We start from the raw sequence: 21780 nt of genomic DNA, 5'->3' as shown, positions 1-21780 counted from the left end.
TGTTGTTGAATTTTTTTAATAATGAGAATTTGAATTTTGAATAAATTTTTATCTATTGATATGATTAGAGCACAAAATAAAAAAAATAATTATAGATGGGTAAAGAATTTCGAATGGAAAGTTTATAAATAATAAATGTGCTATAATTACTTAAATCTGGTAAGTTTTAAAAATAGGGAGTTATATTAGACTTGGAAAACCATTCAGGATAAAATTTAAAAACAATCTTATTGAAGCCCTAAAATCTAAAAGCACCCCACTAAATAAAAAAAAAAACAGAAAGTGATTTTGCATAATTGCAGAAATGGGAAATGAGTCATGTGCTGAAATTCTACTTCGTGCAAAAAATTTATCAGAGTTACTAATTAAAATGCTCCATTACGATTTCAGAATTGTCTTACAATTTGTTTCACAGAAGTGTACATACCCACTACGCCAACAAAAGACCCTATTACCATAATCGCAACAATTACCACCAACTCGAACCCGAATCTCCGAGCAGCGACTTTAATCTTGAGGTAGAACAAGCACGGCAGCAAGACTGAGACCGTCACGCTCAGAGATGCGCCGACTAAAGCCATTAAGTAGCTGAAAAACGGAATGGCTAATGCCACAATTATGGTGCTAATTACAATTAAGGTTCGCACGAAGATGCTAACAGTGCGACGACTGTTGCGAAAAGGGCGTGTATCCTCAATAGCAGCAGCAATCGGAGTAATTATAATTGCATACTTTGTGAGGGGATTAATTATAGTAATGTAAATTGCAATCCTTGAACTAATTTTTCGTACCGGAAGATTTAATGTGACTTGAGACTTCAAGTTTTGTCCGAACATCAAGTAACCTAAAACCGCCATTGATCCGTAGGTGATGGTGCTTGCAACGAAGCAGATAAGTAATACCTGCAATGATGGGGAAAATGGACATGGTCAGATCACTGCAAAAGATTTCAGGAACAAATAGAATCGGTTTAAAAAAATTTAATCAAAAATCAAGTTGAAGGAGACTAAACCGACAATAAGTGATATGTGAATCACGATTTAATGCCTCTTTATGGTCCTCTTAAGTGTTCCTCTAGTTCTGTTTTTTATTAAAAATTTGCAATCATTCTATCTGCGCATGTTCCATGAATTATTTAACCTCGCTTTGAAAATACTGACCTTGGAGAATTTGCTTCTGTCCTTCATGGAATTGCACAATGTGGGAAAAACTGCATGGCCACAATAGCAGAACAGATACAAGCTCACAGCAGTAGGCAATCCTCTGAAATTCAGAAGAACATCTCCTTCATGAAACCCTACACCATCAACCGCACCAATCCAAAATACGCAGGCAACCAAAAAAAGAGAAGCGAAAACTCCTCCGGCGGAAACATACGCCAACAATCCCAGACTCTTCAGCCATGTCGTTGGCAGAATTACAAGGGCAGTGAGCAAAACAAAGCATTGTTTGCCTCCGACTTTGAGGCCTGCCATGTTAAAACCCATGCTTGGGAACAACTGGTTTAAGTTGTCACCTTCTAATATTAGAAACTCAACAGCTACCAAATACAGCTCAAGGTACATAAAAATGGAGATGGCGACTCTTCCTTTCTGTCCATAAGCAGCTTCTCCAATGTCGGGATAACTCTTGATCCCCGGATTCCCGTCCATGCAACGTTGCAGAAGCAACCCAGTATACCAACAAAGAAGTGCCAACTGGAAAAGAAGGATTAAGCTCAGCCACCCTCCTTCAGAAAGTGCAAATGGAATCGATAGAATCCCAACTCCTGAAAAATTAAACAAGGTAATTAAGAATGTTTTGTGTGAAGGGGTCAGACACGCTAATTTAGTCAACTGACCTAACTTACATTTGTCGTAATTAAGAAAGTTAAAAATATGGTGTGACAAGGAGAAAAAAGAGACAAATTTACCTGATAACGTGTTGAGACCATTAAAGCATGTTCTGAAAAATGTGGTGCCTCCACCTTTGGTTGGTTCCTGTGAGGGTAAGCTTTGGCTCTCAATTTTCTCTGCTTTAAGACTGTCCATTTTTTTGTGCTGCCCACTAAAAAAACTTTGGTTCCACTGAGGAAGAAGGGGCTATCCAGTTATATAATGCAAAAAGGTTACCAAAGCTAGCGTTGCCAGAAACGATTGAATTCCAATAACAAAATCATTTGTTCCTGGAAAAAAAAAAGAAAAAAGAAAGAAAAGGGAAATGGATGGTGAGGATGAGTAGATAGCCACACAACCAAACACCAATATTTCAGTTTTCAACCAAAAAAAAAAAAAAAAAAACACCAATATTTAATTAAAGAGAGCATTAGGCAGCTTGTACAATCTGTGGAATTTAATTCGTGGAAAATTACACGTCTATAGGCTTTCAAAAGGAAACCCACTTACATGTCACGAACTTTGCTTTAGAAGAAATTAAGTTTACTTTCCATTAGGATCCAATCTCAGAGGAGACGTATGCTCTTATTGTCATGCATTATTTGTGATATCATTAATAACTGTTCAGAACAGTGATTGACACGCGAATATAAAACTTATTTGACACTCCTCTTTTGTTATAGTCGGAGAAGTGCAAATGTCGACCAGACTTTTTAGAATGTTATATTGTAAATAGAATTTCTAGAATGCTAATAACCATTTTCAAATTATAATTGTGTATTTTATCTTATGATAACTAATATTTTGAATATCATCACTATTTTGGTCAATATCCAATAAGTTCTCATTCTAAAATAATTACGAATAAACACATGAAAATTGCACACTTAAAATAGCCCGAAAAGCACTTTCCACGTTCATGGTCTTATCTTACATCACAATCAAATTGGAAACCATGTCTTGTTTTTTTTTTTTTTTTTTTTGGAATCTCGACAATTTGAGGGAAATTTATTGATATGGAAAAAAAAAGAAGTTATATCTAGTCGGGAGGGACATAAACCTTACCATGTGCTTTTCAACACTTATGTTTAAAGATAATTAAAATTGTATAACACAAAAGAATATTATAAACATGATTAGTGTACATGTTTTGAGTAAATTTTAAAGCGCAAAGAAAAACGTATGTTTTTTGTAGAAGACAACCATAACAATGGCAATTAGATAATTAGGGTTTTATTTTATTTTTTTTAATTTTACCATTATTAGGGAGAATGAAGAGGGTTCGAAACTATTGAAATGATTTAGGAGAGAGAGTTTCGAACTGTGACATATGAGTAAAAACTTAACACCCTATCACTAGGATATTGAACTACATGCAAATTAATTTCCTTTCATAAGATTGGGTTGCTTTTTTTTTTTTCTTTTCTTTCGGTGTTAGTAAGTGGATGCTATTGGGCACACAGGTCTTGCACTAGAGAAAGAAACCAATTTACAATATTGGTACCTATTGATGCATGATCGGGACGTATATCTGAAATGACTCATTTAAGTGATTATTTACCTTAACTAAAGATTTGAGCCTCTCTAATTTTAAATGTAAAAAACTCACATACTTTCAACCAAAAAGGGGTCGAATTTGTATATTTATACTGAAATCATTGGAAAAAAAAAACGTATGGAGAGTTTTGATACAAGTGATCTAAGTTTTGAGAAGGAGAGTTGAAGTCGGGTATACAAAAAAAGCATATTTGCTCTAACTAATGTAGTTACACCTGCCTCTAAAAATTAGTCCAATATTAGAGCCGCATAAGTTTTAGTTTTCTGATAGACAAGTGAACAACTCATTTAAATGTGTCGTTTCAAAGAGTCAAGACGTTATTCTTTTATTTTTCCCATGATCGATCGATGCCTAGTAGTATTGTGATCATTTGCCTAGCATTATGTATGAAGAGAGTGGAAATATGACCGCATGAACAACGATAAAGGTGCTTCCATCCCATGTATATGCTTGCTTGTATAATTGTAAGGAAGACTTTAGAGCTATGATCGTAATCCATCACCATTAATATAGAATCATGTTTCGCTACTAAAAGGAGAGCAGGAAGTGTTGCTGACAAAACCAATCATAAATGGATACGTGTTTGAATAATTAAAATTAGAACTATAATTAGACACTTGTTTATTTGTGATTAGGTTTCATCATCACTTGCTGCTCTTTTTTTAACAGCGAAGCATGATTCTTTTATATATGATCATAATCCATCACCATCTCTAAGTTTCGTAACGAATTGTTACGAATCATGAAAATATTCTAAAAATGGAAACATCATCGATCTGAAGAAGCTAACTTCTTCCTTTGGGTTACCCAAAAAAAGGGCACACATCACATATTGTTTAGGCATGCTTAAAGACTACCTAACCTAACTGATTGCTTGGGGAAATTGTGGACATGGTTCAATGATTCTACTTTGTAGGTCAAAAGAAATTGCATGGAATATACATTATATTATTTTCCAACCTTTTGTAAAGAATTTGAAAGCAACGTGACAAAAAGCAAATACATCATATGATTAAATATTCAGGTCTAGGCATGTTTGAAAGGAGAAATAAAAAATTGTGTCCAAATTGAAGCATATTCATTTTAATTCCCATCAAAATGGTGGGATGAGAAGGGATATATTTGTATTATGTTTGACCTAGTTATATTCATATCTGGTTTCTTTGCAAGAAGTTTTTCAGAGTGTAGTCAAAATACTGTTCATGTGATATTAAGATTCACTTAACTTATAACATGTGTATTTAATTTTTATTCATATTATAATACGAAGAATAATTCACCGTGTAACATGTTTCATGTACATAAACGAGGCAATAAGAATAAGTTGTGTAGACGGGGGAAATTGGGTAGGCGGGTTCTGATAGCCCGATGCTGGGATCTTATTGGTCTTGATGGTATGGCCCAATACATTGCTAGGCCACACTGTGATATATTCTAGCCAAACTATGGGCTCACTAATGGGCTTCGCTCTTGTAGGATTCAGCTCACCATCCTTGAACCCCTATTTTTTTTTGTTTTTTGAAAATCTCGACGGTACGAAAGAATTGATATTAAAAAAAAAGTCACACTTAGAGGAAAGAAAAACCTTATTCTTTATAAAGCAAGAAAAACAAAATACAAGAAAAGAGGGAAGGACATACACCTTATCCCTCTTGAAAAAGAAAATACAAGAAAAAAAAAGGAGAGACTAGACTGCAACCCTCTTGAAAAAAGAAAATACAAGAAAAAGAGGAAGCCCATATTTTCCCTTATTGATATATCCAACGTTTAAAGTTTATACAATAAATATTTTTGTAGAAATATAAAAAAAAATAGAAAAATATATGAAAATAAGGATTGAAGTCTAAACTTCACCTCATAACACATAAACTCTTAAATTTAGGCTAAAATCAACAGATATTGTAGATATTTTTGACACATTTGTTAAATACTAAAGAAACTCGTATATTTCTTTGTCCAAACCAATGTTTGACCTCTAAAGTTTCATTTTAAATTTCCATCATTTTCGTTGAAAAAGACTAATATCGATTCGATATATCCATTGATATTTCTACCGATTTGCATATGAATATTTCAACTGATACTGATATTTAAAATATTAAAAGCGTTTGAAAGATTTTTTGGTGAAAATATTTTGATAACTTTTAAACGCTAGAAGATTTTTTTGGGGAAAAATATTTTTTTTGATAAAGTACGATATTTAGTAATTCAAAGAAAAGAATGCACGTACATGTCGAGGCTAGAGTGCAAAATATGTTTTTTTTAAATATTTTGGTACGGTTGTTCTTCGGTTTAATTCGTTTGTTCCATTTTTTTTTTTTCGGTTTTCGGTTGTTCGATGGTATACCAATAAACAATCTCAAAACAAAATGAGAAACGGTCCAGCGCGACAAACCGTAAAGAATGAGTCACAATTAGACAAGTGAACCGAACCGGGAACGGTCGGAGGATAGCTAAGGTCCTAAGGAGGGAGCGAGGAGGAGTCGGAACCTGCCTCTATAGGAAGAGGGAAAACCAAGAGGTCGTTCGTTTTTCCCAGATACCAACACCTGCGACGCACACAGGGATCGAGAGGGCGACAGTTTGATCACCGCCCTCTCCGTCTCCGATCAACCACGAGCCCCTCATTTTTCATTTTTTTACACATTTGAATTTAATTGTTCATTGCGTTTCGATTGGAAACCGTCACTACGACATCATTGTTTTTGTCAAATTACCTGCGAAAATTCCTATGATTCTCGGTGCCTTTTCATGCGACGATTGAATACCCGTAAAGGGGTCAATTCGAAGCCTGCCGACGACGACGACGACAGCAATATGGATCCGGTTAAGCTCCAAATCCGACCCATCACCCGATCCAATCTCTTCTCCCGGAGCTCCAAGCACAACCCCAGATCGAGCCTCTTAATCATCGCCTCAGTCGCCATCGCACTCGCTCTCACAGCATGCTACTTTCTCGTTTCCGCGCGAAATTCGAGAAATTTTGGTACGAAACGGTACGGGATTGTCATCGACGGCGGGAGTACGGGAAGCCGGATCCACGTATTCGGGTACGGAGTTGACGGCGGTAACAGTGCCGTCTTTGATTTTGGAAAGGACGGGTTGGCGTCGATGCGGGTCAATCCGGGGCTCTCGGCTTATGCAGGGGATCCGGAATCGGCAGGTGGGTCGCTGCGGGAGCTTGTGGAGTTTGGGAAGGGGAGGGTTCCGAAGGAGCACTGGGCGGAGACGGAGATTAGGCTTATGGCTACGGCGGGGCTTCGATTGCTTGACTTGGGTGTTCAGAATCGGATTCTGAATTCTTGTAGGAAGGTGCTTCGCAGTTCGGGGTTTAAGTTTCGTGACGAGTGGGCTTCCGTCATTACAGGTACTGTTAATTGTGAATTTATGGTGATTTTGGTATTAATTGCAATACAATTGAAGTGAAATGAATAAGCTTTGAAGCTAAATTTAGTGGCATTGTGCAAAACAAGCCGATATCGGATGCTAGGAAAGATTATTTGCCATAATGGTCATTGTAAATTGTATGTTAACTTCAAGTTTGTAGTTTTTTATTTTTCGGAATTAGTCTTCGAATCGTTATTGCTGAAAGTTCTAGTTGATTTAGGATCTGATGAAGGATTATATGCTTGGGTTGTTGCAAACCACGCTCTTGGTACTCTTGGTGGCGATCCTGCGCAAACAACTGGGATTATTGAACTTGGTGGAGCTTCTGCTCAGGTTAGGTTACTTCTATCTGCTACTCGGGAATTTGTGTTCTTTTCGGAAATATGATTAGATATCTCTTCATGCACAAGCACTAAAAAGTTAGGCCTTTTCACTTAATAGTCCTTGATAACATTGCACTTTAGAGAGAAACACTTCAAATCCAATGTTTTGGAAGGAAACCCCGCTGACTTTGAATGGGTGACTGACAACAAAGGAATTTCACAACTAAGAATTAGTTAGAACATGGCAAATGGCTAGCTGAGTTGGTTTTTTTTTTTTCTTCCTCCAATTATACTCTTGAAGTGTTTTTTCTAATTTACTAACAAAATATCAGAGAAAAGAGTTGGAAAGAGTTATGCATGGTTCATGCGATTGGGAATATGAGGTTCTTATTTTTTGGTTGTCTGAGAATGTTCGGTGCAATTTTATTTTAGGTGACTTTTGTTTCAAGTGAGTCGGTGCCTCCCGAGTTCTCTCGTGCAATTAAATTTGGAAATGTCACTTACAATCTCTACAGTCACAGCTTTCTTCATTTTGGCCAGGTATTCATTTAGTTCTATTAACTCTATTTAAAGTTGCCAATCAAATTGAAGCTTGAACTTTAATTTTCCTAAAGGTGTTACTTTATGGTTTGAAGTTTAAAAAGTAATTTGGTTTTGCAGAATGTTGCATATGATTCATTGAAAGAGGCTATTGTTTCAGGAGACTTCGACTCAGGTCAAGATACAAGCTTTTCTTTCTGCCCTGATTATATGAATGCTTTGAACCTCAAGTTATTTGACTTACTGAATTCCAATATATTGTTGTGTGGCACCTTTGAACTGATACCTCCTTAGATACATAGAGTGTCGTTGTCTGTCCTGATAGGATCTGTCTATATTTGAATGCAATGGATTTGTGCTGGTTCACATTCGTTTGCATTGAATGCTACAATTGACAGTTCATATATTCTTAAAACAGAATATTAGACTGTTTGCTAGCATGGAGCATATTTATGCGGTTCTTACTCTCCCTTTTGCACAGTTATTTTGATTCCTTTATTTGATCAAATGCATGTTAGCCATACTTCTTAAAGTTTCACACTTAGAATATGATTTTTTTTCTTCTTCTGAGTTTCTTCATGCTTTTCTCATTAATGCAGCTGGTAAGTCACTTCAGGAAAGAATGTCAATAGATCCTTGCACTCCTAAAGGCTACTCATATAAGATGCAGTCTTTGGAGCTTCCTCCACGTTCTTCGGTTGGGAAGAATAGACATTTATCTGCTCTACAATCAAGGGGTAACTTCTCTGAGTGCAGATCTGCTGCAAAAATTATGCTGCAGAAGGGAAAAGGTTTAGATACTCTTCTTCAATCTTTAGTGTGTTATTACATTTGCGTGACACGTTACCTTCTTTTAACACTCATTATGTCTTTACTTGGGATCAGAGAAATGCGTGTATCAACATTGCGATATAGGATCAACCTTCATTCCTAAGCTTCGGGGAAAGTTTTTGGCTACAGAAAACTTTTTCTATACATCTAAGGTTTTTTTCTTCTCAGTACTTTATTTTTCATCAGGTTCTTCTTATTACTGCTTTTACTATCATTTTTAATGTTAAGCAAGTAAGAATTATACCCTTTCAGATTTGAAAAAAAGATATTATTCTTCATTGCAGTTAACAGTGTTGCTTACACTCCTTTTTCTTTTTTGTCAATACTTGCTTAGTTCTTTGGTTTGTCCCCAAATGGATTTCTTTCAAATTTGATGATGGCTGGACAACAATTTTGTGGAGAAGATTGGTCAAAGATAAAGAAGAGATACCCGACAGTTGATGAAGAAGCTTTGCTGCACTATTGCTTCTCTTCCGCATATGCGGTAGCCCTACTTCATGATAGTCTTGGAATTGCTTTGGATGATGAAAGGTATTACTCATTTTACTTCAGAATTGTATATTAAGATGATGACATACTTATACATTTGAACTTGAGCACACGAATGCGAATCTGTATCTTATTGTTTGTCACTATTTTTTTTAATTACCAGGATCGGGTTTGCAAATCAGGTGGGAAGTATTCCACTCGATTGGGCACTGGGAGCTTTCATCTTGCAAAGTACATCTGATTTGGACGTAGGGCACTCTGATTGGCTTACCGCCATAATTGATGATGGATCTCCCACATTGCTATCAGTAATTTTTATCTTTTCAATATTAATGTTTACAGTGTGGTCACTGTCAAAGTGGAGGAAGCCACAGCTGAAGACAATTTACGATCTGGAGAAAGGGCGGTATATAGTGACTCGTGTTAGTAGATGATTGATAGCACCTTGTAGAGGAATGCACACTCGCCATGTAGATTCGGATTGAAAGAGTGGTGCGATATGCTAAACCCAATTCACTTGAGCAGCCTCGGCTTCTTGCCCAAGGCCACCCTCTCGAGGTTACCAACCAGAAATGAGATTGTACAGTGCGGGTATCTATCTGCACAGAATTTAGAGGTAACATATTTGCGCCATAGCTACGCTTAGATCCCCATTTTGTATTCGGAGGAATCCCAGTACCTCCTATTTGTTATATCATATGAAGGTTAGGATAAAAGAACAGGGGCATGCTGGTATTGGAGAGAGATGTAGAAAGCTGTATCGTTGTATGATAATGCGGTAATGCACTTGATTTGTTCGTCACAATTGTTATTCTTGTTACTGAAGCGTGAGCTTATTTCATTGCATCAGGGTTTCTACTTTTCATGTGCTTCGTGTTATTCAATTCTCTCGTTTGGATTAACGAAAGAATTACCGGCTCTCTCGACTGTTTGTATCGAGTGAAGGCCTCTTGGAACGTATATGTTCACTGGAAATTGTAGTTGTTGATGTCATTAGATCCATCTGAAGACCGAGGCTATGGTTTTTCAGAATTTCAAATTTTGGGGAAATGAACTTTCTCATTTTCACTCGAAAACTAAGAAACCAGGTAGAGCATGACCATGTTAAATGTCCGGCCCTTAAGGAGAAGCATCACTAGATCATAAGCTAGTTGGTAAACATAAGGGTTGCGTCCCTGAAGGTCTGGTTCTTTCTGTTCCCATCCGGGCAATGCAAGTAATCGGAGTATGCCCGTGGTTATGTTGTTCCAATTGCTTTTAAAACGACGTCGTGGACTTGTAGTTTGGTTCGATGTTCTCTCCCAGTCGAAAGGGTCTTGGTCTCTTTGCCGTTGCTCTTGGGCTCCAAGCCTCCAATCCCACCATTTTTGTTTGAACGAGTATCTTCTGAGCTGTATGAGTGTGACAAAAAGAACATGCAGAAGAAATTAATAATTTAATTAACTTTTTGTAGGGAAATTAATGGTCTTTTACCAATTTGAATCTGTGTGCTGCGTTATCCTATTCCTACCTAATTAATTAAATCTGACCCAAATTATACTGCCTTGTTGAAATAATTGAGTACACTGCCCAAAGTGTGTTGAAATAATTGATTAAAGCGTAGCTTCACTAGTACATTACACCTCCAATTGAACAATTTAAAGCAAAGTTTGCAAAATTTAAGACCGTGATTTTGAACCACGGAAGTGGTCTAGTGGAAATGCGATAGAATTATAAGTCAGGTTTGCTCTTTGGTCTTGGATTCGATGCACGAAGCTGTAAAAGATACAGATAATTTATTGATTGAAAGCTCTGAGAAAAAGTGTGTCATTGAACTGTGACTAGAAATGAGTTGAAATGTCTTTGGCCCTTATACGCTCTACTGAAAATTCGTCCTACTCTTCAGAATGTGGAATACCTCATAGTTTAGAAAACAAAAACGCATGATTTTGAAACCCTTCAGGGGTGGCAATTTTCTATAGAAGGTTTGGAGCTACGTAGGCTTGAGAGTCGGCTCAAAAGTTGGATTGAACTATTAATTTCCCAACCTAATGACACCCGCAAAATTTTATAAAAAGTAACCAAATTAGGGGCATGTGAAAGACCCCTTTAGGCTTTTTACCTCATTCCAATGGTATGTTTGAGATTGTTTGCAGATGGGCTAAAACGCGCATTGACAATCAAAAGTGATTTTGGCTATTTCGTGAAAAAATTCAAAAGTATTTTAAGTTAAAACCATATTTTTATCATAAAGTTCGAGAAGCATTTCTTAGGAGCTGGAACATAATATTTTTTAAAGAAAAATTAATAAAAATGACTTGAAAACGATAAGAACAAAATAAAGGTAAAGTGAATAATATCATAATTGATTTCTTATTGTAAAATGTGATTTTTCATTAAAATAAATAATACCAATAGTTTTTCGTTAAAGTTTCTATTTTTAAATCTATAGTGTGTTTTACAATGTATTAGTTTTTGTAAATTTCCCAACACATTCCCATATTTGCCAAATTCGGTGATGATGACGAGTCCGATGACGACGGTGGTAATTGATAAAGCAACTTCATTTGTCCAAATCAGTGTCGTTTTACATCAATTTCGGTCGTGCAGAGCGGAACCGGTCGTTTTACGCGGCTACAAAAAACCAGTAGGACGAAAATACCCCTTCTAGTCGTTCGGTGAAGTCGGGGACAAGACAGCCAGCACTATATGTAGCCATTTGGCTATTTTGGGCAAATCCAAATTAACATCCAACGGACGACTCCAATTAGAAAATTCACGAAATTCACGAAATTCACTCTCCCTCTCTCTCTCTCTCTCTCTCTTCCTCGATTATCTTAACGCGCTTTCGATTTTCCTCTCCTACTCGGAGGTAAGATTTTTCTCCCAAATCGGAAACCTCCGATCCGCTGTGTCATTCCAGCGCGATCCCGGGTTTTCTAGGGCTTTTATTTGACCCCAAATTCGTCTCGTTTGGTTGGTAATTTGTGTTGGCTCAATTCGATTAGGTCCGTTTTTCTGTGCAATCGGCAATGAGTGACCACCTCGTGTTGTACGTTGACCGCCTCCTTCGGCCAATGGCAGCGCAGCCGCCTTCCGAGCCTGCTGAGGCTGGTTCTGTGCCTGAGCCGGCTGGACCGGAGCCAGAACTGGATGCCGCCGGGCCTTCTTCGAGTTCGTCATCGGAGGAGGCGGATGAGGAGGAACCGCTGATTCAGACGGCGGAGTGCCGCATTTGCCAGGATGAGGATAGCGTTAGCAATTTGGAATCTCCTTGCGCCTGTTGTGGCAGCCTCAAGGTATAAATTTGCCGTCTTTGTACGAAATTCTGGAATTTTTTGTTGAAAATGGTACGGATTTGAATTCATTTGGGTGGTTGTAGGGCATGTTTTCGATTTTGTAAATTACTGTGTAGTTTTCGGGACAGAGAGAGTATAATGAAATGTCCCCAAATGAAGGTATGAGCATATCGACATGGATGGGAGAATTTCCTAGCTAGTTATTTGAATTTGTGGAATCCATTAAGTCATTAGGACATGCCGTCTCACATTTCGTATTCAAAGAACCGGTCTTGTCCCTCCTTGTTTGCAGTTCTTTCATCAATATTGTAAATTTGTAATTAACAGAATTGTTGCATTCCAAAATGTTGAATTTGTAAAGCATTGCTTAGTAATCATCTATTCATGTCTTCTTATCTTTGTTTTTCGTGTTTGTCTGATCGCATTGTGCGTGGTGAAATTTGTTTTACATCTGTTTATCATATGGGTCTCCAATGGATTTCTTACTGTTTTTCTAATTTGTTTTTCAGTATGCTCATAGAAAATGTGTTCAGTATTGGTGCAATGAGAAAGGGGATATAACTTGTGAAATTTGTCATCAGGTATGCTTCTTGAATTTTTCTGCATCTATTATTGGTGCTAATCTTATGTTGCACATAAGCGTTTACGTTTGATTTTCCGACTGCCTTGGTTACTGGAATTTTCATTTGTTGAAAAATGTACTCCTAATTTCCTGTTAGAATCCTTGGCCGGCTGTGCGTCATGAGGAATTAAAAACTAGTAGTGAGTGGATGACAGTTGAATTTATGTGGTGACATGGTAAGGGGTGGATCGCCCTTGACCTTTTCCTAAATGATGTGATCCAATGGGGCCATGTTTACCTAAGAAAATTAAATTTGAGCGGGTGAATAGAAGTCATTTGTGTACATATAACTTTTAGATCTCTCATACGCATTATGCTTTTCCTGTATCCCTTTAACGCTATATAGATAGCTTACATTTTCTTCAGAATTTGGAAAAGTAGGTCATGTTCTGTTTTTTATTAAGTTAGATGGAGAAGTTGTTTGAAATTGTTATTCGTCCATCTTATTTATTTTGAAAAATTTGAAATCCTTCCAAGCCATATGAAATTTCATTCCGTTCTAATACGTGGTCTTTTGCATTATGTACAGCCTTACCAACCTGGCTACACTGCACCTCCTCGTCCACCATCTGATGAAACTACTATTGAAATTGGGTGAGTCAAATTTTCTTATACATGTGTTCATGTTTTACCCAAGTGTCTGATTTATCTTGATTATCTTGGTAACTTAGCTACGTAATACTTCTGTCATGTTTATGAATAGAACTGTATAAATGGCAATCTAGATTCCTTATAGACTTATAGTTACCTTACTTATCTTTGGCTATGGGTGTTTCTTGCAGCGGTGGCTGGACACTTTCTGGCACTCCCTTGAGTTTGGATGATCCACGCATTTTGTCAATTGCAGAGGCAGAACGTCAGTTTATGGATACTGAATATGATGATTATTCTTCAAGTAGTAGTGGAGCTCCATTCTTTCGTTCAGCTGCCTTAATTGTAAGCCGATTAATTTTCAAAACTTACCGGGAAAACATTCAAAATTTTTTTCTCATATGCTTATCCTCATGTATGATGTAAATCAGCTTTGGTTTTTTATTTTGCAGTTAATGGCCCTTCTAATCTTGCGGCATGCATTGAGGGCCTCAGTTTCTGACTCCGACTCTGGGGATGACAGTGACACATCTGCCATTTTCTCTGTAAGTGGATTTGAATTTGCATTTCTACAACGTGCCTGCTGGTGCTACATTGTTGAAAGAATGTGATTTGCGGTTCATTGAGGCTGATAAACTGGTCGCGCTTTGCAGCTTTTCTTGCTTAGAGCAGCTGGCTTTCTACTGCCCTGCTATATTATGGCTTGGGCCATCAGTATCTTGCAGCGTCGACAGCAAAGACAGGTCAGAATTATCTTATCCACTGTTGGGTTTTATTTTATTTTTTTTCCGGCTCTGCTCTTACCATGTTGGACTGATGTAGCTACATAATAATCACTTGGTATATTCCATAGTTATGTCGTAAAGATATAATCTTAGATTTGGAAACTGTAACATGATACATAGAATTTGTGCTTATTTTTGTCGCTCATTATTGTTCTCATCGTAATATGGAAAAACAGGAGGCCGCAGCAATGGCAGCAGCCCAAGTTGCTTTTGTTCTTCAATCCGGGCAACATAGGGGTTTACAATTTGCGGTAGCACCAGGACCCAGTGGAACTCCACATCCAGAAACTGCACATCAAGAAACTGCCTAATTTATGAAGCCAACAAAATGCCAGAGAGTTTCCGGTGCCATGGTGAGGGCGATTCAGCGGAAAGTAGTGAACAATAAATGAAAACGTTTATGTTTGTCGAAAAATATGATGGAAACAAAAAAAGTGTAAAACATTGGAGAAGAGAAAAGGCTATGTCAGTCAGGTCTTGGTTCGTTCCATCTTCGTTTGTCCTGTATTTCATGTATGTTTATGTACATTAATTTCGTCCAACCTGAGAAAGAAAGAAAAAATTTCTCCAACTTGTTGGGTAGCTCAAAGCAGTTGGTTGTTCGACTTGAATATATTTCCTCAGCTCAAGGATGTTACATAGAAAGATTGCGGCGAGGGACTTAAAACTTCTGTAGAACCTTGAGGTAAATTTGTTAGAAATGCAATATGAAAATTCGATAAACAAACTAGAAAATGATTAGATGCAATATATTTTGAGTCAACTTTATGAAGCTTCTTCATAACCGCCACATAAACTCACACTCAACATGCTAGTGGAGTGTTATTGTGTCAAACATATGTCATGCCTTGCATTATGGCGACAACTAGCAAGGCTTGTTATGACATGTATTTTTCTAACACTTTACCTACTATTTCGGAATATTTTAAATAAAAGAGGCCTAGGAAAAAATGAACCCCGGGCCTAAAATTATTTTTTTAGAAATTAGTACAAAATAGGATGCTAGTCATATATGGACGTATTCTTACTAGGGGAGCGCCCAACAAGCTCTTCAAGATTAAGGTTGTGAGGATGTTGATCACCTAAATATTAACAGTGATGTCACAAAAGTTGTCGCGAATCCAAACCGTCACCAAACGTGATCTCAATCCAAGCCTAATTCAGTGAAGGGTGTCCAAGTGTGTAAAGATGGGTGTATTGAGATTTTTTTTTTCCTTTCTAGAGAATAGACAGCGAAGGCTACCATAGATGGAGGTATAGGAATGTAGACTGAGATTGGAGGTGATTGTGGGACTAGGTTTTTGGGTTGACAACCTTTTTATTAATTATTAAACCTATTTGTCTTTTTTTTTTTAATTAGACTTGTATGACATATTTATGTGTCACATCAGCACATAACAGAATTTTTGATAGAATTCTGACGGAATGACGACATTTATTTGAGACACTTACTTGCGGGACTATATTGATTGATTTTCAATTTCAAAGACCATTTTGATGTCTCGGGTCAATTTCAGGGACCATTTTGATTTCGCGGGTCAATTTCAAGCACCATTTGTAATTAAAAATGACTTATGGGGCCTATTTATGTATCACATCAGCACTTAACATAATTTTTAACAAAACTGTGACTAAATGACCACATTGATTTGCAACAACTATTTTCAGGAACTACATTGATCGATTTTCAATTTCAGAGACTATCTTGATGGTGAGAATCAATTTCAGGGACCATTTGTGACAAAAACCCTTTTTGAAGTTAGTAAAAAACAAGATGCTAGTCATATATGAGCGTGTTCTTACCGGTAATAACATGTTCACTGGTTGAGTAGAAAATTTACACGTGTTTTTACGTTTTTACAGATAAGAAAACTTGTAAATTTTCACCTCTAATAATGAACGCGTTCTTATCGATAAAAACACGTATAAAGTTTTAGCTCTATTAATGAACATGTTCTTACCATCATTTGAAATTCTTTCTTTCAAATTCATTAGTCTGTTAGGCTTCGTAGTCCTTGATCGGTCGTTGCTCTTTTTGTTGTGCATTTTAAACAATTGAGTCTAAAGTTTGCTACTTTAAAGTCCCTCAGCCAAACATGGACTAATGAATTTGAAAGAATAGATTTGCGTTTGTAATTGAAAAAAAAACTAAATGTGGTAGATTTGAAACAACTATACGCGAAAAAAATTTCAAATCCATTTGTTTTCTTTGTTTTATTGTCAAGTTGGGGCGTATATAAATAGTCTTGTTCGGTGTTTCGGATTCGATTAGATAGATAACTAAACAAATACAGTATATATGTGTGTGTGGATGCTAGAAATAGATGTTAATTTTCAAATTTGTCCAAATTAAAAGTAGATCAATTACTTACGAACATCTTCATGACTAGCCCATCTTTTGCCTTCAACAAAGACGAGATTTGTTAGTCTGAGACCCGCTTCTTACTTCAGCACATTAAATCTAAGTTTTTCTTTTCATTTTGACGAACATATAACTAAGTTGATTATGTAAATTCCTAGATTTCGAAGTGGTCCCAATTACAAAGTGATGGATGGATGGTAGGCTTGGAGCTTTTGTGAATCATGTTCAACGTGGTCTTGTGTTTTACTGCGATCTCTGTTGAAGGAAACCAAAGCATATAAGACTACATATATTCTCTCTCACACTGTTTGGTATGATTGTGAATCGTGATCCAGGAAGAATGATCGTAAAGTACACAAAGCAAGCATCCCTCTTTGGCATATATTTTTGGGACATTCTCTTTGTAGCTCCCAACTTTGTTTTTTGCTATTAAGCTGTCTTAATTATCCTAAATATGGGTTTATCAAGAAATTTAAGCTCCCTAACTGAACGACTTGTCACAAATTTGGGCCATTGATAACTTGTCATATAGAAGTTCTTTGAATTTTCGATTTCTCATCCGTTTACTAGTACATTTATAAATAAAAACGTATGGGCTTTCACATTAGAATTCGTAATCTAATATTTAGAAATCAAGAATCATATTAGCTAGAAAGTAATTGATCTCATACTCATTTATTCTTTCATTTTCATGATTCACGACTTCCCTCATTCCAAGTAAGTAAACAATGTCGTGAGTCATATACAAGATGAAGAATACGATTTTTAGTTGGTAGATAAAAGGAAACACTCTCTTATGCCACGTTGTGATCTAGACCAAAGACGAATCTTAGTTTTAACTTTTTCCCCAAATGACACTGAACTCATATACATTAAAAAAAAAAAACGAAAAACTTAATCTCCTATTTGCGTTCTCATATACAACAACGCTTCGATATTGCTCGTACTATAGTGTGGAGATATGACGATCCGAATAGAAGCTCCCTTAATTTGAGTCACACATACTTAGCTTCAACACTACCACAATAAAAAACAAGGAAAATGAAGATATCAAATCAAACACATGAAATTTGAAGGGGGCAAAGGAAATAAAGAAGGCAAAAGACGAGAAAGAAGATGGAAAATTATTGGGGAACAAAATGGGATATATCCTTTGCTTTATCTTCTTTAACTTGCTTTGGCACTCATTGCTTTGGTGGCTTATCAATGCTGTCATTGCATCGAGACCGTTATGATTGGTAGGGAGGTTTAAACTTTCATGGGTCCCCCTCTCCAGTTTTAAACATGTTTATAAAGCCATAACTTTAAGACCAACCTCGAGAATCTACTAAAGCCGTCCGATACGAAATATATTACCTCTATAATCTTTAATCTTAATTTAGTTTTTAGTTTTTGCTTTTAATAATTACTGTTAACATGATTCTTAGGGATGGGATCCACCAGCTTAGTAAGAAAATATAATGTTTTTCATAATTAATTAACTGATCTAGTTTTACCTTAGCAATGTGGTACGTAGCCGTACAGCAATCCAAAGAATCAAAAGATCCCACTCACACTATTTACCTATTTCCTAATTTGGCAAAAGCGTTTGGAGCCAACTTAGGGTTTGCAATAAGTTTTCTACGTAGACCCGATTCTGTTTTGGGATTAGGTTTTATCTAAGGAATTGTGAGGTTCCCATCTACCATCTACTCGCACGTAAGCAATTATTCTTAGCATTTCTTGATAAATATACATTTCAAAAATTTTGGACGTCATGCGTGCCTTTAAAATATAAATGGTGTAGTATCACAAAAAAAAAAAAAATCAATTTTCAAGCAACATCAAGACTAACCTAAAGTACAAAGTTTCTAAACGTACTGATAGTCTCTCTTTGGGAATTGAGTGATATTGAGTTCTAATTTTACTTGCATTAGTAGTTAATCTCGCTTAATTTTCTACATTAAATGCGAAGTACCTAAAATATGATATTGGTGTTCGAATTGGATAAATCATTGTATATACTATTTATATATGCATGGTTGGTGATAGGAAACCCACCAAAGGAGATTTTAAAAACCTTGTGGAGAAAAAAAAATCGACCAGAAAGCTACAATTCAGTTAGCTCTCTTTTCACTTTCATTGGTGGATAAAAAAGCAGAGAATCAGCACATTAACAAAAAACATTCGAGCCCAGATTTTATTTGACCAGTCGCCATTTATCTTAAGGCAACATGTCGCCCACCACATTGGATAAAGCACAAGAATTTATGCTTTCGAATGTTCCAAGTTGCATGTAAAACTTATGTTAATTATATAATATTCAAGAGTTGATTAAATCTCATTGGATATAAAGAAAAAGTGGTCTAAATTACACAACTGAAATGAGTCTTTTTACTAAGAAAATTGAAGAGCAGGAGTTTTTGAGCAAAGTAAAGCATAAAGAAAACACATTTAGCACCAGAACCCGAGTGTACCAGTGTTGTTTTTGTTGCATCGGGAAGAGAGCTTGGAATTCTTAAGTTTGAAGGGAGAGGGGAGATCTTAGAAATTTAGAACGGCATAAAGCAAGTGTTTGTTTCTTTACATGCAATGCATGGCTTGCTTCTGCTTGCGACTGTAGTATCTGTTAGGTTTACAGTGGTGTCTGCTCGGTCATATATTCCTATTAGAAAAACAAAAACATCCTTTTCTTAGTGGGAAAGGAAATGTATTTTACCATAAAACCCCCAGTGCACACCTCAGGTTAAGAAGCTTAAACCCCTTTTGTCCCAATGCACATCTCAGATTAATGAGTTAACCATCAAAATCTAACGAGTGTCAGGCCAAAAAGGGACAACAAACACGAATGAAATCCGAGATTATTTTGGAGATACACTCGTTTAGTTACAATTTACATACACAAAACTAATCACATTGCTGACACACTCTCTAATCGTAGCGAACTCTATTATTGTATGTGTGACAGACATGTATTGTAAACTGTGTTAACAATATGGTTAATTTTGTATACCAAAATAGCATAACTTGATTAAATAAGTATACATCGAAATTACAAAAGCACAGTATAGTGATGTGGCAAAGAGAGACCAGTAGACTGGATTTGGCCTTTATATTCTGAGTAGACAAAAGCAGGGCAAATGATAAGAGATGTAGGGGAGGGAACAATTGAAAAAAGATACTTGGCTTCTCAAGGGTATTGTTCAAATACCCTTTATTCATCCATGTCAGATTCTTCAATATAACAGCCTTAATTTGCTTAGATTGCAGACTTATGATTTGGGTGAATCTAAAATTCCTTGTTGGTGTCTTGGGTCCCTCCATCCATCGCTTTACACTTTAAATCCTCCCCTTCCAAAAACCAGCACACATAAATACCCTTCTTGCATCTACAGGAAGGTATCTTGTTATCTCCTACTACTTCTCTTCTTGTTAATCTGTTTTTTTGTCGAAATCAAACTATGATTTGCAGTAATCACAGTGTGTTTATTCTTCTTCTTATCTGTATTGGGTTCTTAGTAGTTCAACCAGATGAAGTCTGTGCCCTCACTAGTATAGGTGTTGCCCTCAGACAGAACCGAGACCAATATCATCAAGGGATTTTGCCGCAGAATCAGCGCAGTCTCAAGGCTGTCACAGTGGAGGCAATGAACACTGAGAAGAAGAATTCAACAAACAAAAAGAACGACTTTGATCTGAATCAGTCGAGCAAAAGAAGAGTGCGACGAGGATCGGATCCTATCCACAATAAGGCTTAAAGGAGCAAAGCTGACATTTTTACACACAAAGTTGATTTGATTTCAAACAATGCAGCAAAAAACAGAGGGCGGTGAATTGCTTCAAAGTTTCAAAATTCAAGAGCAACTTTCATATGTTGGTTGGTCTTTTTTCCTGTCTTGCTTTTGGTGTTTTTCTAATAGAGACGTGTATAGTGAAGTAACAGAGGAAATCACTGAAGGGTTTCAACGACTGTGGAGGCAACGCCATCTCTATATTTTGAGCCAAGATCATAAATGAATGAGAGACATTAGATATGACGGCGGCGCCTCCAAAATGAATGAAAGAATATAGGTGTTCAAATTTTTTCTACTTTTATATTTTTTTTCTGAAGAACAATGTTCTATTTCGTTTGCATCAGTGTTTGAGTTTTCTTGCATATTATAGTGAAATTCTTTTGTAATCACACAGCTCTCTTACTAGAATGTTACAATGGGTTTAGAACATAGATTTATTTGTCAGCAAGAATGGGTTTACAATGCAGTAAGTTGACATCCAGAGTGAGTAAGAACATGGACTTTATGAAATGGAACATATTGGGTTTAGAAGCGTAGGAACATAATTAATTATTGGGAATTCAAGTGTTGGACGGTTCATTGTAGAGTTTACGTCCTGTGTTCCGATTCCCACATTTTGCTTTTGAGGCAAAACGACAACAATTTTATTAGCGTTTTAAGAAAATGTACAAATTACAAAGAAGGCAACCTGAATTAAATCTGACGGATCCTCAAATAGAAATAACTCCAAAACAAAAAAAACAAAGCCAGTTTGGCCAATCTAATAGCCACCATATTGGCGGATCCTTTAGTGTGACAAGCACAAGAACACAAATAGCGCTACAAAGCCAAACAAACTTCAATCCCGGCAACTAGAAGTTCAGTCACTTCATAACCCGCCACATGAGAGACTTTACCCATAAAATCGCCAATAAAACCGGTAAAGGAAACTCTTTGCATACAAGCAGCGCCAACTGCAATAGATCTAGCAAACCAACCTATCAACATCACTCTTGTAAACCCTTTTACAACGGTTGAGAACCCTACCAGAAAATTTGTCTCCCTCCTCATGAATTTGAAGCGCGAGATAAGATGCCAACAGATGACATGAACCCTTACGAGCATTACGTCCGTAAGGTTTTCCTCTCCGTATTGTGGAGTCAACTAAGGGAGATCTACTGCATGGTGCAAGTATTTCGACATCGGTGAGAGGCCTTCCTAATGAGACGGGGACTATGCAGAACATCACACTTGAAAATATGTTAACTCGAGGACTTGAATTAGGCAGAATATCAACTTAAAACTATTAATCGAACCAATCCAAATAATCGGTTTTCCACAACATAATGTATTGTTTATCTAATAACTGCGCAGTGAAATTATGTCAC

The 21780-nt window shown here is 36.7% G+C and overlaps 3 protein-coding genes and 1 long non-coding RNA gene across 6 annotated transcripts; 3 read left to right on the top strand and 1 right to left on the bottom strand.

Annotated features, from left to right (window-relative positions):
- Window positions 1-348: 348 nt before the first annotated feature.
- LOC137738388 (amino acid transporter AVT1I-like) lies at window positions 349-2077 on the bottom strand. Its single transcript, XM_068478022.2, has 3 exons — window positions 1913-2077; window positions 1161-1768; window positions 349-902 (listed from the first exon to the last, which is right to left on the bottom strand). The coding sequence occupies exons 1-3, from the start codon at window positions 2028-2030 to the stop codon at window positions 387-389; spliced, it is 1242 nt and encodes a 413-aa protein (XP_068334123.1). The 5' UTR covers window positions 2031-2077; the 3' UTR covers window positions 349-386.
- A 3590-nt stretch (window positions 2078-5667) lies between these two features.
- On the top strand, window positions 5668-9807 carry LOC137736911 (putative apyrase 6). 2 transcript variants are annotated; one of them, XM_068476228.2, is made up of 9 exons: window positions 5829-6799; window positions 7040-7152; window positions 7575-7682; window positions 7803-7857; window positions 8282-8473; window positions 8568-8665; window positions 8848-9044; window positions 9166-9250; window positions 9345-9807. In XM_068476228.2, exons 1-9 carry the CDS (start codon window positions 6184-6186, stop codon window positions 9378-9380), a joined length of 1500 nt encoding a protein of 499 aa, XP_068332329.2. In that variant the 5' UTR covers window positions 5829-6183; the 3' UTR covers window positions 9381-9807. The 2 variants fall into 2 exon arrangements, with proteins under 2 accessions (XP_068332328.2, XP_068332329.2); XM_068476227.2 differs by having other exon boundaries at window positions 5668-6799; window positions 9166-9807.
- A 1916-nt stretch (window positions 9808-11723) lies between these two features.
- LOC137737309 (uncharacterized) lies at window positions 11724-14849 on the top strand. 2 transcript variants are annotated; one of them, XM_068476752.2, is made up of 8 exons: window positions 11724-11853; window positions 11990-12280; window positions 12790-12861; window positions 13432-13496; window positions 13685-13838; window positions 13946-14038; window positions 14147-14236; window positions 14455-14849. In XM_068476752.2, exons 2-8 carry the CDS (start codon window positions 12014-12016, stop codon window positions 14587-14589), a joined length of 876 nt encoding a protein of 291 aa, XP_068332853.1. In that variant the 5' UTR covers window positions 11724-11853; window positions 11990-12013; the 3' UTR covers window positions 14590-14849. The 2 variants fall into 2 exon arrangements, with proteins under 2 accessions (XP_068332853.1, XP_088539605.1); XM_088683479.1 differs by having other exon boundaries at window positions 13925-14038.
- A 4934-nt stretch (window positions 14850-19783) lies between these two features.
- Window positions 19784-20928, top strand: LOC148692029 (uncharacterized). The gene is made up of 2 exons (XR_015955218.1): window positions 19784-20018; window positions 20139-20928. It is a non-coding gene; the product is annotated as an uncharacterized LOC148692029 (long non-coding RNA).
- Window positions 20929-21780: the final 852 nt, after the last annotated feature.

This window comes from Pyrus communis, chromosome 13 (assembly GCF_041283825.1).
Source record: "Pyrus communis isolate YQ-2024b chromosome 13, ASM4128382v1, whole genome shotgun sequence".
Lineage (NCBI taxonomy): Eukaryota > Viridiplantae > Streptophyta > Magnoliopsida > Rosales > Rosaceae > Pyrus > Pyrus communis.
The sequence above is the reverse complement of the archived record's forward strand: the minus strand, read 5'-3'. Positions and strand labels throughout refer to the sequence as shown.

What these genes read in the sequence shown, in the direction of transcription:
- LOC137738388 (XM_068478022.2), bottom strand. Translation starts at nt 2,030, where the DNA reads ATGGACAGTCTTAAAGCAGAGAAAATTGAGAGCCAAAGCTTACCCTCA. An exon ending in TGGTCTCAACACGTTATCAG is followed by an intron (nt 1,769 to 1,912) that starts GTAAATTTGTCT and finishes TTAATTTTTCAG; the next exon opens with GAGTTGGGATTCTATCGATT. An exon ending in ACAGAAGCAAATTCTCCAAG is followed by an intron (nt 903 to 1,160) that starts GTCAGTATTTTC and finishes CCATCATTGCAG; the next exon opens with GTATTACTTATCTGCTTCGT.
- LOC137736911 (XM_068476227.2), top strand. Translation starts at nt 6,184, where the DNA reads ATGCGACGATTGAATACCCGTAAAGGGGTCAATTCGAAGCCTGCCGAC. An exon ending in GCTTTCTTCATTTTGGCCAG is followed by an intron (nt 7,683 to 7,802) that starts GTATTCATTTAG and finishes TTGGTTTTGCAG; the next exon opens with AATGTTGCATATGATTCATT. An exon ending in TATGCTGCAGAAGGGAAAAG is followed by an intron (nt 8,474 to 8,567) that starts GTTTAGATACTC and finishes ACTTGGGATCAG; the next exon opens with AGAAATGCGTGTATCAACAT.
- LOC137737309 (XM_088683479.1), top strand. Translation starts at nt 12,014, where the DNA reads ATGAGTGACCACCTCGTGTTGTACGTTGACCGCCTCCTTCGGCCAATG. An exon ending in CTTGTGAAATTTGTCATCAG is followed by an intron (nt 12,862 to 13,431) that starts GTATGCTTCTTG and finishes CATTATGTACAG; the next exon opens with CCTTACCAACCTGGCTACAC. An exon ending in GAAACTACTATTGAAATTGG is followed by an intron (nt 13,497 to 13,684) that starts GTGAGTCAAATT and finishes TGTTTCTTGCAG; the next exon opens with CGGTGGCTGGACACTTTCTG.